A 13,729-nucleotide genomic window follows, 5' to 3' on the forward strand; every position below is an offset into this window, starting at 1 on the left:
GGCGTTCCCCCCACCACTCGAGGACGGGCAAGCGCCCGGCCCTGGGGAGCCGTGCTCCGCTCCCCCCGCTGCAGCTCCCTGTGCGGCTGGCGATGCAATTCGTGCTTCGTTAGAAGGGCAGAGGACGGTGCGTGCAAGGCGCTAGGCCCAGCGGGGCCCCTCTCCAGCGCAGCCGCTCTCCTCTCCCCGCGGAGAGACGCAGCGCTAACCTTTACCAGCTCAGCTCCGTGCGTGCGGCCGTCCACGCCGGCCCTTGCCTCCCCGTCTGAACAGGATCGCTCCCATGCACATGCCTGGGAGCAACACCATCAGCTCAGTCATCTCCCTAAACACGGCAGTTACCAGGTGACTGGGAAAAAATCTCTTTTACTGCTGATGCTGCTAATGGAAAATTTCTCCCCTTTCGCTGCTGCTTTCAAAGCCAGGCGCGGTTTCACACAGACTTTGTCTTGCAGGGAGATGGAGACGTGGCAGCACAGAGGGAGCGGTGCAAGGCTGGTGGGGAACAGATAATGAGGAAACAGAGGGGAACTCGTACTTCTGTTGTCCTCCCCACCAGCCGCCTCTGCCCACAGGCAGAGCCCTGGCTCCTAATCTTATCCGCCCCATCTTCTCGCAGGCAGCGGCAGCCCAATCTCCTCCTGCAAGGAATCCTTCCTTCCTCCCCGACCACAGCGGGATGCGCACGCTGGATGCATTCAGGAGCAGCGCTGCTTGCGTGGCATGTTGGGGAGGCACCCAAAGGGGTTGCTGGGCCAAAATAATTTCTTCTGCGATTTTTTTTTCCCCCCACCTGCCTCCTTCCCAGGAGACACCCAGGAAGCCTCACCCAGCCAGTGCAGATGCAGGCAGCCAAGATCACTGCTCGTCCCCTCTGCATGCCGTTCTGCTCCTTCAATACCATTAAGTGTCTCCATACTGTCTGGACACTGGAAACCTTAACCACATTAGCCGAGACCCGAGCAGCAGCACAAGCATTCAATTCTTTTAAGTGGCACCATTTCTTAAGCTGGTTAAGCTCTGCTCGATGCCGTCACCCACCCCACAGGTAGCGACAGGGCAGGACCGGGGGCAGCAAGGGAAGAGCGGCTGAGGCTCATCATTCCCCATTTCAGATGGTTGCAACTGGAGGAAGACACTCCCGACACGAGCTGCACTGTGGGCATCACAGATGATGAAAGGCTTCAGTCAAGGCTTTTTTATTTTCTTCACTTCTCCTTTCAGTCTCCAATCCCAGCCTACCCCCACACTCTACAAGGCATTTTGGTGTGATGGTAGGTGTTTCTCAAGCCACCTGCAACAGCTAACGTGTATGTCAAGGTAGCATAAGATCAATACCTCATCGTTCCCACAAGTGGCACCAATCTGTTCTCCTCCTGTCCCTGCCAGTCCCACACCTGAACTCCTGCTACACCAGGAAAGCCCCAGGGCTCAGCCCGGTTTCGCAGCCAGCCAACGCTGCACGTCAGCACTGTATCACCGGGGCAGCGCGCAGGCTTGTCCGTCACACAGCCGGGGTTCGCACTTCTAGGGCTGAGAAAGGAAAAGGCAGCACGTTTTAGACGTAACGTCCACCTGCGTGGTGGCACTCGGAGGCCGCTCACCTCCCAAACCTGCAAGGAAAAACGCAAGCTCCCCATCTAATTCTGAAGAAAAGCACATCTTTTTCCTCCAGCAAAAGAGCAGTAAAGATCTCTGGCACACCGACATCATGGAAAACCCGTCTGCCATCACATGGGAGGAAGGGGGGAGCAGAGGGGATCCCCAGCCGTCAGCCTCCTCCCACTACTCCAGCCTGACGGTTCAGCTGCAGAAAACCGGCTCCTCTCTCTATAGTTAATCTTCTGTTGCCACTAGCTGGTCAACGTGGGTACTCATGGAAAGCAGCAACTCCCCGAGTACAGCCTGCCACTCAGTTACAGGTTCACAGTTTAAAGTGGGATTTTCACCCCAGAAAATACCCAAGATGAAGCAAAATCCCTGCAAGTCCACATCCCACCATGCTGGACAAGCCACGTTCAACCTTGCCGTTGGGGAGGGAAGCGGTCATCAGAGGACTGACGCATTTTCACGGGCATTTTGTGCCTACAGCTTTTCTGGCTGTTACAGAACTCGCCTCTCCTGCGGCCACAGCGGGCAGATCTCGACCCACTCCACCAGTACAGCCGTACCCCGAGCTGGGCTCTTCTTCCTTCCCTTTCCAACTACAAGGACCCAATGGCCTGGAAAGCTTAAGTAATCCCATAGCTTCATACGAGGAGGGGAGGAAATTGCTACCAGCAGGTTTTCCCCCTCTCCTACACCTTCCCCAAAGCAGCCCCCACCACCAGGGACCCGGCCCAGACCCCACGGCCATGCAGAGCTGTGGACAGGCATGAAGGGGAGGGGAAGCAACCCCTGCCCTCGGGTCTACATCCCCCCCAGTCCCTACCCCAAGGAGACACATCTCATCCCCACTGTAGCACCTCGCTGAGGCTTTTTGGGTCCTTCCACTTGCCTGGTGGAAGATGTGACTCTTTACCTCTTGGACTGCCTTGTGAACAGCCAGGAAAAGAAAAACAAATTAAAAAAAAAAAAAGAACACTTGATGAACCAAACCTCTGGCCAGATATGCAGCGCAGCTCTTCAAGTCTAGCAGGAGGCAGTTAACAGAAAAGGGAGGTGTTGAAACCAAACTTCGCTCATCGGCTTTGCTCTGTACAGACAACCCGGCTCTTCGATGCCGTGCCTCGACGAGCAGGGTCTCACGCCGGGCACGCTCCCCCTCTGCCAACCCGCACGATGCTGCTCCACACCTCACAGGCCAACTCAAAGCAGGGAACGTCGCTTCTGAACAGCGGCCTCAGAGAGCTTCAGTCGCACCCGCGCTCCCCAGGAAACCCTCCAGCCTCGCCACCCCGCTCTGCGACAACGGGAGTCGTTGACAACAGCAAGAGCGGCAAAACCCTGCTCAAGCATTTGCAGAAAAAGCAGTAAATTCAATCTGCAGGAACTAAGCACTCTCCCTTATTTTAATGCGTTCTTACCCTAAAGAGGAGAAGAAGTTCAAGTTTTAAGATGGCTTCAGGAAAAGTTAAGGAAGAAGATAAAAGGAGTGGCAGCGAACTGCTGAGGAGATGGAGGAGCTGCACAGCTTTGAGAAGAGGGGATATCTTCAGCCATGCACAGGGGCCACGGTGGGACACTGGTAACGTAGATGCACGAGCAGCTTTTCTGACAACCACCAAAACAAAGCACCTTGTAGCACTGCAGACGCCCGTCAAACAGCATCCATTAAAGCCATTTATGAGAAGTGTGTAGTAAACTGTTCTTATGTAAGCCACTACCGGGTAAGAGCAGTGGTAAAAATTTGTCTGCCTCTTTCCTTCTCTCTCCTCTATATATATCTGCTCACACATAGACAGAGCTCATCTAAATTAGCTCGGAAGCTAACTGCTTCATTCCCTGAATTGCACTCAAAGCAGGCTACGCTGCTTGTGGAGCAGCTATTGTACAGAACACATGGCCGCTGACTAAATCAAGATACATACCTTAGAGAGACCTCATTGTACAAGAATAAAGTCAATGATAGGCTGCACCATTTGCCAGCGTAACACTAGAAGAATTGGAGGGGGGGAAATACCGCAAAGCATCAGTTGTATCCAAGGTTAAGGAAAGGGCAGGATGCTTTTTCAGGAAAGGGGATGCAGAGCAATTCATAATGCACTGGTGGCAAAGTTACATTTGTCATTTACTGCCACCACTGCGCTTTGCTGGGTAATTTTATAGTAATGTAACTGGGGGCAGGGGGACAAACATCCTCGTCTCCAACTCAAGAGAGGAAAAAATAAAACGAGGCATAGAAAATACAGAAACTGAGACAGCCCGCTGAAGAAGGGACGCCGAGAAAACTCGAGCTGCTGGTCGGTGTTTCGGCGGCAGGTTGCCCTGCTGCACCCCGGGAAGGATGCAGCAAGGAAAAAAAAGTTTTCCATCTCTGTTGGTCCAGGACAAAACCATTCCCTCCTGGCTCCCCAGCCGCTTGCAGGAGGCTGCGTGCAGCCTGCAGCCAGCGCAGAGAGGGCTCCTGGCAGAGCAGAGGCTGCTGGCCGCGCATCCCCGGGCTCCCACCACCCTCCAGCGAGCTCCCGCGCGCTCCCCGCGCACCACTCGCGACCCACGGCTCGCGCGGGCGAGCAAGCGGCTGCTGCTGGTGCAAGGCTGCCAAGGGGCCAGGGGTCAGCTGCCTGAGGATTTCATAGTGCTGCTTTCTCCGTTCATCTCCGTCGTGCAGCAGCTCCTGCAGACCAGGCTTCTCCGGCAGGCAGGGACACGACCCTCAAAGCTCTCGCTTCACACACTTAAGCGAATAAAATCTCACATTGTCAGGGAACAGAGAAAGTTGCTTCCTCCCTAGAAGGAATCCTTCTCCTTAAAGGGACACAGAGCACTGCATGTGCTTTATACCAGCCACCGACTCAGAGCATCTATCTCCTCAGCCTGTTTTAACTTGGTCTGCCCTTAACGAGAACCAGCAGAAGATGTGGTGCTTAGGGACACGGTTTAGTGGGACTTGGCAGCGTTAGGTTTATGGTTGGACTCGACGATCTTAAAGGTCTTTTCCAACCTAAATGATTGAACGATTCTAAGTCTCACATTGCTGCAGACAAGGCTCTGGCACCTGCCAGCCTTTAGCTAGAGATCCCCCACCCACCTTTAACGCAAAGGGGTGACCAGAGAAACCACTCCAGCCTCGGGAGACTTACTGAGCCGGGAGTTGCTGAGCAAGCCCAAGACCACAGCCTGCCACAGCACCAAGCAAGGCAGCGTTTTATTTCGTGTTTCCTGGCCTGGAAATTTCCTTTTTGAGCCCTGCAGAACAAGGTGGCCCCAATTTATTCTCAACTTATTTCTCTCCAGAGTCCATAGTACCAGCACCAGGACTCAGCTCTGCTCTCTTCATGGTTTTGGGTTAGTTTTTTTCTTCTCTCCCAAAAATCCCTCCAGGATGCCAGTCAGGGTGGCTGTCCTGAGGTGTGCGCTTTTGGAGGTCTTAACCCAATGAGGCCAGAAAGCAGCAAGAGCCTGCACTCAAAGGCATTCAGGAGCCTTCAACATGTCGCAGGACGTCGGCTCTTATCTGTCCTCCTGCACTCAGGCCCAGGCAGCCACTAAGTACGTTCAGCGACACAGAAATACACGTAAGCATCAGAAATCAGCTAACGACAAGGGCTATCGAAGATTTCAGCAAAGAGAAGGCACTCTCTAAAGCACTCCTTGCCCCCGAGTCACTGCAAAGGCATTCGGCTGACCTCCCACATCTAACGTGATTTGCACCTCCAAGAGCCCGTTACGAGGCAGCGGCGGCAGCAGCTCTCAGGTTCCCAACCACCGATGAACATAGAAAACGATGCAGTGAGGAAAAGAGACTACAGAAAACTCCAGCATTACTTCCCGCAGTAGAAAAACAAGCCAGCAGAAATCCTCTAAAGCACTCACCCAGAAAAAGAGTTAACTGCCAGTGAGACTCAGTTGCCACACCAGGAGACAGGAAGAAATGCAACAAATTTGAAGTATCGGAGCATCCACAGCAATTCATGAGCTAGACCTTGGGGAAGGACAAGTGTTTTACCTCCTCTGGAGGCAACATGCTGATTAATTTCGGGACAGTGATGAAGCCATCCCACCATGTGCAAAGCTTCCATTTATCTTCCTATCCGCCTGACGCCTGCGGATTCGGGGGAACAGGAAGGGAGGTTTTGGGGTCTTTTGTCCATTGAAGGGGCAGAAACAAAAACACAGTTTTGCACAAGACATGCTACATATTCAAGCGCACACGCATAACGAATATCCCACAGACGCAAGAGAGTTTTTTAGACCCAAGACATGGTCTCTTCACCAGCAGCCACTCACAGAAACAGGATTTGCTATACAAGATCACGTCTCTAATCTATCAAGACAAATTTCTCTCCTCCAACTTGAGCTATTACCTAAGCTACACACTGAGGGGTTTCTTTGCCTTCTGATACAGCGCAATTCACACACAGTCCCTGAATAAACTGTACTCTAATCTGAAATTTCAACTCTGTGAACCACGAAACTTCTTGTTACTTTTAATCACAGTAAGGTAAATGTCATTCCTACTGCATCAAACCTTTGATTTTTCACTTTTATTACTTGAAATAGAGTATCTGGTTTGTTTGGGATTTTTGCGGTTGACCAACCGTGTCTAAGGAAGTCACACTGCAAAGCCAGAACCCAACATGCTCAAGAAGTACCATCAATTTATTTATTACAGGCGCTTGCTACAAGAAAGCTTCACAGAAGCTAGAGTGACAGGACTGGGAGACACAGGCAGTCGTTTCCCTACTCTGGTACCCTGATGTGAAGTGAAAGCCGGTCACTTCCACAAGCTATGGGAAAGGGAATTGCGGCGAGGTGCCCACCAGGTCAACCTGCACGCGGGCACACCTCGACACGCCAGGCACGCGCAGGGCGTCGCGCTGGAAGTCGCAACCCAGCGGTGTCAAGCCGTATCTCAAAGCCGAAGTTAAGCAGGTACTTAAATTATCCTAGGTTCAGATTCTGAAAAAGCAAGGAACCTAGCGGGCAGGGAAGAGATGGGCAAAAAACCTTCGGTGACCTGGCAGAGCAAAGACCACGCTGCCCATATGGCATTCTCAGCAGTTCCCCTGGGGGGTCCCCTGGCCGACTGAGGCACAGAAAAGGATAAAAGTGACAAGAGGCAGCACAGGCACCCCATCTAAGACAACAGGAGCAGGCATCAAGACGAAAGTACGACAACAGAATTATTTCTGGTCCCATCCCCCTCCCCACAAGAGCTGAGCTGGGAGGAAAGTCTGCAGGCGTTCGCCACAGAGCCAGGCGCCGGAGTTGTGCGTGAAGCAAGAGCGAGCTTCCCGAATTAAGACGAAGCATTTATAAAATGAGGCTCTGGCTTAGGAAAAACAGCCTCTCCCGTTCTCCCAGGCTCGGTGGTACCTCCTCCAGGGCTAAGCGTCAAGTTGGAGCACAAGAGGCAGCACCCATCACTTTACAGCCGGAGCGGAGACGCTTCGCTCCCAGGGCTTACAAAAGGCAGCAGCCCTCGGGCCCTGCCGAAAAAACCCTCCCCAGCAGGGGGAAAAAACCAACAACCAACCCCAAACCCAGGGTGCTGCAAGGGCCGCGTGAGGAAGCTCCGAAACACAGGCAGGCTGCCCACGAGAAGGGGAGCGGGAAGGAGATGCCCGGCGCGGCAGGGGGGCGGCGCGGAGCCGCTGCCGCGCCGGGATGCTCCGCGACCCGCGGAGCTGCGCGGCGGGGGGGGGGGGGCCGGCGGGACGGGCCGGAACGCGGCCGGGGGAGCGGGGCGGGCGCCTACCGAGGGTGAAGAAGGGCAGCTCGGTGTTGTCCAGGTCGTCCTGCACGGCGACGCGGCCAGGCAGCTCGCTGCGGACGAAGAGCAGCAAGCGGGAGTCGGCGGCGGCTGCAGGCGGCGGGGCGCCGCTCCAGCTGATATCGTTCTCGCGGAGCACCGGCAGCGTAGACACCGTGACCGTTTTCACCCGGCAAGGACCGGGGGGCTCCCGCGACGCCGCCGCGCCGGGCCCGCCGCCCGACATCCCCGGCAGCAGCAGCAGCAGCAACAGCAGCAACAGCAGCGGGGGCGGCGCGGCGGCGAGGCGGCGGCGCGGCGGAGCGGCCATGCCGGGCCGGAGCCAGGCGCAGGAGAGCCGCGGCGAGGCGAGCGGAGGGGAGGCGAGCGGAGCCGGGCGCACTGAGCCGCCCCAGCCCGCCGCCGCCGCCCGGCTCCGCCTCCCGGTCCGCCCCGCCGCCGCCCCCCGCCGTTCCGGGGACCCTCTGCCGCTCCCCGGCGGCCGACGGACCCGGCGCGGTCTGCCCGGGCGACGTGAACTCCCCCGGCCCCCCGCTACCTGCGGCGGGCCCTCCGCTCCCCCGGCACCGGCCCCCCGGGCCGGGGTGTCCGCTCCACGCCCGCTCGGACGCCTCGGCCTGCGCCCGCGCTGCGCTGCCGGGCTGCCGCCGCCCTGCGCGCGTCTCCCCTTGCGCCCCCGACTCGCCGCTTTCCCGCGTCTCCCCCCGCCCCGCCCGTTGCCACGCGCACCTGCGGGCTGCCCCCGCCCTTCCGGCGGCGGCCGGGCTGCCGCGGCACACAGACGCGCTTCCCGGGAGCTTGTGCGAGCCGCTGCCCCCGGCAGCGGGGCGCACCAAGATGGCTCGCCGTGACAAGCCTGGAGGGGACAAACTGGTGACTGGCAGCAAAGATTTTCGACCCGGTCTTTAACAGCCGGTGTTCACGTGGGAGCCAGAGGAATAACCGGTGCTGAGGTCCGCTCCCAGCTTCCCGTAGCCGCCCGTCGCACGGGTCCCGGCGCCGCCTGAGGAGCGGCACTCCGCACCGGAGTTTGTGCTCGAAGACAGACCAGGTGAGCTCCACTGCCACGGTTTTGGCTCATGCGCCAGCCGGCTCTTCCAGCGGGGAAGCTGGAACGATGGGGATGGGTTTGGAGGCAAACCCCGTCCCTACGGCAAAACGGACGCGGTTAACCCCAGCCCCAGGGCCGCGAGAGCTCCAGCCCGCGGCTGGGCATGACTAACCCCGACGCGGAGAGGCAGCCTCCGGCAGGTACGAAGCTGTGAGTCGCGACAGCTCTTTCCTAGGGACTGCTAATCTACCTGACTTTAGCTGTACATACAAAAGAAGATGTCAAAACCCTCACAAAGCACGCGTAATGCTCAGGCTTATATTATTTCCACAAGCTAATTAAGATCAATTCATCACACGCCTATTGAGGCAAAACAGCCTTCTGAGATACCTAGGTCATCAAATGTTAAAACCACAACAAGGGCAGAATGGCAAAGAACGCGAAATCCAGCAACTAAACAGCTCGAGCGCCGCTCCCGGGGGCCAGTCCCGGCTCCCGCAGCGGCCGCAGCCCCGCCGGGAGAGCGTCGGTGTGAGGACGGTGCCTGTTTCCAGCTACAGGAATAGAGAGAAACCAGAAAGTGCTCACCGGCACACAGGCAGCTAGTTACAAAACGTTTAATGCAGGACACCAGCTCTGCCTAACGGGGAGGGATGAAGTTTCCAGGAACGCTGGAAAAAAAAAAAATCAAGCAGAAATGCAGTCCTAAATGTCAGCTGTCGGTTGGGAAAACTGTAACAGTAGAAAAAAGTTCGCCCCCACTTTTTTTTTTTTTTTAAAGGGGAAAACGATAGATTTTTGGACCGGCTTAGACTGTTGTCAGTACGTGTACTAATTTCCAGGCAATTGGCATGATTTCTTTTTCTTAGTTTTGAAAATTCTTCCAGGCAAACAGAGCAAAGAAACAATACTGTATAGATACACAAAATGACACACTAGTAGGCAGTATGTCTAAAAAGTGAAGTTTTGTTTTTTGTTTTTTTTTTTTAAGAACTGGAAATCCTGAAAAAGAAAAATATCTATTTCTGGTTAAAGCCACATCCCTGTGACTTAGGACTCCATGTAGCCACTTGCTGCACAACTGTGTGCGTGCCATAAATATAGAATTTTTTTGCTGTTGAGTACCAGAGGATTTTGGCAAGGGGTTGTCTTTGAGGTGGGAATGGGATCCAGAGATACCTACTGCTGTCACAGCTCTGGGTGCAGGGGTTTCTTCTTTAGTTTTGCCATGGATCCGGCTGAATTGGAGGAGAGGATACATGTTGTAGGTGTATCCAAATTCTCTGTGATCTAGCACATGCCACTGAGCAAGGAGGTGAATGCTTTTCAAGGTTTAGAGTTGGAAAGCAACAACTGGGAGACGTGGCTTCAAATGCCTGCTTTGCTGCCGACTCTGGGCGAGTCCTGAGATATTAGAGAACAGAGCTGGGAGGGACCTTGAGGGGTTGTCCGGCCTGTGCCCCCACCCAAAGATCGGAGCAGCTCTACGTACGTCATTCAATCCCGTTTTGCCTCACTGCCTGTATTCATAAAGGACTGCTAACAACCGTCTTCCGAGACGCACACCGAGATCTTTGCAGGTCCTCCTGTACAAACACAGACATGACGAAAAAGGGGAACTCGCTGCAAACCGCTGCCTTTAAATGGGTGCGTTCAGATCCTAGCGTAGATCCTTCCCGGTGTAAATGCAAATCTCTGTTCTCATTTTTGGGAGAAAAGGATTCCACCTGCTTTTTAGTTCCAAGGAATGGAGCTAAACACAAAACTTCACTGTTTGAAAACCACCAGTAGTATTTCCAAAGGGAAATATGTTAGTCCTGGGTTTCTATTCCCCTCCTCCAGCAGCATTCAACAGAAAAGTAAATGGCACGAACAGGGTAAAACATCACACTGAGAAAGATTCACTTGCCAGCAAACTGTTCTAGGAACACTTACAGAGGTTTGCTTAAAATTCTAATTTTGGGTTACTTTAAGTCCATACAAATTGTGTGTTTTCAGTCCATAACCCAGATTCCTATTTCTAAATGAGGTCCATTATTTTTCCTATTCTTTCTCCTATTCTTCATGGATCCGACCTTTCCTCAGGGAAGTCGGCAACTGCCTGACCATCGCTTTCAATAGCATCAGAGCCAAGAAACCAGCAAAAACTACCATTCCTAGCAAAAACTCTGGGATGAAGATGGAAATCATCTTACAAGTGAAAACACATTACAGTGACAAGACCCATCTGGGTAGGGTGTGATGGGGCGGGTAGGGGATCTGACAGGTTGTCAGGAGACAGCGGCTCTGTTCTCACCTCCGCTGCTGACTGTGCAGCCTGGGGGCAAATCCCTTCTATTTTCCATCCTTGGAGGTCGTATCCTCTCTCACATACAGAAACTCAAGAAAAAAATAATTAGTTGTTACCATAATAGATAAGAGTTACTGAGTGCTGTGGAAATTGTATCTATAACAGTCCCAGGCGTGGGGTTTTGGGTACAAAAAGCATAGACTTTCTCGGCATGAGCTGGGAGTTTCTCCACTACCGAGCAGCAATAGTGGGCTGCTATCAGGTGGAGCAGCCTCCAGAAGTAGGCAGAGCATATGTTGTGCGTCATGTGAACCAGGGACTTTGGCTACGCTGAACTATGCCTACCTTCTGTCTGCATCTGCCTACATTCATTCCCAATTTTCACCTGAGTGGATTTTTTTAGCCAGAACTTTGAAACACTCTTCAATTTACTTCTTATTCCCAAGCAGAGCAGCTCAGCCCCAGGGTCATTTTCTTCTGTATGACAATACCCCAAGTGGGATTCAGGCAAACTCACGATTCGGTGCCTCTGTGGAAAACTTTGTGCAGACATTTTGCTGGAAAACACTTAAAATAGCTATACTATCTAAGTTTAAAAAGGATGGGGAAGGGGAAAAAAAAAAGTCACTCTCATTTAAAGGGTCACAGATGAAGCATTCTTCGACTTTCAATCCTGTGAGCTGGATTTCTGGGCACCCAGAACTAATGCATCTTTTATCGGCTGGCGCAGAGGAGTAGGAGGAGGTTATTGCAAAGATATCAATAGCAGCTTTCTGAAGTGGTTTTCAATTGGCCCTGCTACCAAAGTTATGTACATACAGCAGCAATCATTAAAATGCACTATGTATTTACAACATAGAGAACAATTTATGTCTGTAATGCATATTGCAAATCCTACTGCTAGCAACCGGAGGAGAAAGTCAGTCATACAGCTATGATGTAACCAGAGGTTTATATTTCACCCTGCAAGAGTCACATCAGCATCAACAACTCCGCTAAAGAAGTGAGAAGGGTGGGGTTATTTTATATTCCAAAGGAAACGCCACAAAATTACTTTTATTTCTAAGCTGCAGTGTACGAATGCTGGTCCGCAGCCATATGGTATCTGACTGTGGTCAACGACCACGTTGCTCAAGCTGTGCTTTTGTCAGCTCTCGCAGGCAAAGCAAGAGACAGGCTGGGTCAGCAATTCGGAGAAACACCTCCTGGGAGAGCGAGCGAGGGGATGCAGAAAGTGCCCTTTGCAATTCAGGAGGTGACGTTCTTGCTTCTAGGTTAAGAGCGAGCCAACAGACCCCTCACTGTGCTCAAAGCTGCAGGAGATGTTGTCTTTCTGACACGGCATCAAACTAGGAGCTTCCTGACCACTTCCAGATAAGCAGCCTGAGGGGACACTCTGCAAAAGCAGGGAAGCTAAAGCTAGCAGCCAGGAACAGCTGAATTCCCTCCTCCCTTCTCGGATACAAGTGCTTGATTCCTGCCTTTTCCGGGGTAGCTGCGCAACACCGCTGTGCGCTGGGAAGCAGCCCCTGGGCTCAGTTCAGAAGGGCCTGGAGTCGTGGCGGGGGGCTGCACCATTTGTACAGCTAGGAAAGGCTGTTAAGCCTTTTGGGTTGAGGTCCAGACTAAACACTTGCCTCAAAAATAACAGCGTTGACTTACTCAGGAGGGAAGGTTGTGGTCAGGTGCCCATCACCGTGGCATTTTCTAGTCTTTTTCCCCCCAAGCGGTATCATCTTGCCCTACCTCCCTCTCCATAACTCACCCTGCAGCACACTGGGGCTGTAGCCAGATCTTACTCGCGTACGGCATCAGCCACGCGCTAGGCACCGCCAGGACCGAAGCCACGTGGAAAAGGGACCTGGCACATCCCAGGGCAAGCCCTCACCCAGGCACCCGGAGTCAGGCAGGTGCCTTGCTACACACCCCCTCCCCAAACAGCCCCGGAGGGGGGCACAGGCCAGCCTGGCTAGCAAGTACCCTGCAGGAGGGAGGGAGAACCCAGGGACAACTGGAAAGCAGCCTGTTGCTGGAGCCAAAGTCCGGGGAGTGAGGCTGTCCCTTCCCTTCCTTCAGTGCCACGTAGCCACTCCGTCCCTGCCTGCCCTTCAACGCTTGCCCGAGCAGTGGCAGCCTCCAGCATGGCTCCGCTCCTTCCCAATACAAAAGAAACTTTAAATGCATGTAATCCTTGCACTCTACTTAATTAATCAGTTTTTGCATTACAAGTGAAACTGCTTTGATGCAAGAAATATTAAGGAGCAAGAAAGGGAGGGGAAGGAGAGATTGTTGGTGGGGAGACATTGGCTTTCACTGCTTAGGAGATGGATGGGCTAAGGGACCCAGAGGCTAAACTGCAGACTGTGCATGCAGACTGTGCATCTGCAGCAGGACAGTCTGCCCAGATAGATGCCAGCGAGCAAAGGATTTTCCCTGCACTTCTTGCCTCTCGAGCAGATGGTTTTTACTCCATGTTCAAGCCCTACGTGCTCACCAAGATTTGCTCACACAGGCACAGGAAGGGGACAATGCCTGATTAAACTTTCATGAAAAATAATCTCTAGTTGATTCATTGTTTTTTATCTTGTGATCGCTGCAAGAAAGTGAAGTAAAATGAGTCTTTGCTGAAAAGGAACAGCTCCATTCTGGAAAAGCCAGCTGGGCTTTTAGTCAGATGAGGCTCTCCCAAAGGATGTGCGAGTAGTTATCTGTTAGGGGTTTGCATGCGCCATTCCCACGCCGAAGGAGAGAAAGCAGAAATCCACGTGTCGCGTGGATGTTACAGCAGCCCTCGACAGCGCACAGCGGGTACTCAGCACCAGGCGTGTACGACACCAGAGCCACTCCGCTCTCAAGACCCCCCAAAAACCCCTTTTCTCCCAAACCACCACAGCTGATGAAAGTCACCTGTCAGCACTCCCCAAGAGCCCAAAGCAGAACCAGAGTCTCTTTGCTTTCCACCCTGCTGCTCCTCATCTGACTCATTCAAGAGCTGGGTTGGCTCCTGAAA

At 53.5% G+C, this 13,729-nt stretch overlaps 1 protein-coding gene across 5 annotated transcripts in view; it reads right to left on the reverse strand.

Moving 5' to 3' along the window:
- ASTN2 (astrotactin 2) overlaps positions 1 to 8,646 on the reverse strand; it is a 358,363-nt gene extending 349,717 nt beyond the window's left edge. For all 5 annotated transcript variants that reach the window (XM_082009184.1, XM_082009183.1, XM_082009180.1 and 2 more), the window contains exon 1: positions 7,364 to 8,646. In XM_082009184.1, the coding sequence (XP_081865310.1) occupies positions 7,364 to 7,688 (325 nt within the window). In that variant the 5' untranslated portion in view covers positions 7,689 to 8,646. The remainder of the gene's footprint in view (positions 1 to 7,363) is intronic.
- Positions 8,647 to 13,729: the final 5,083 nt, after the last annotated feature.

The sequence above is a fragment of the Phaethon aethereus genome (assembly GCF_964289735.1).
Source record: "Phaethon aethereus genome assembly, chromosome: 20".
Lineage (NCBI taxonomy): Eukaryota > Metazoa > Chordata > Aves > Phaethontiformes > Phaethontidae > Phaethon > Phaethon aethereus.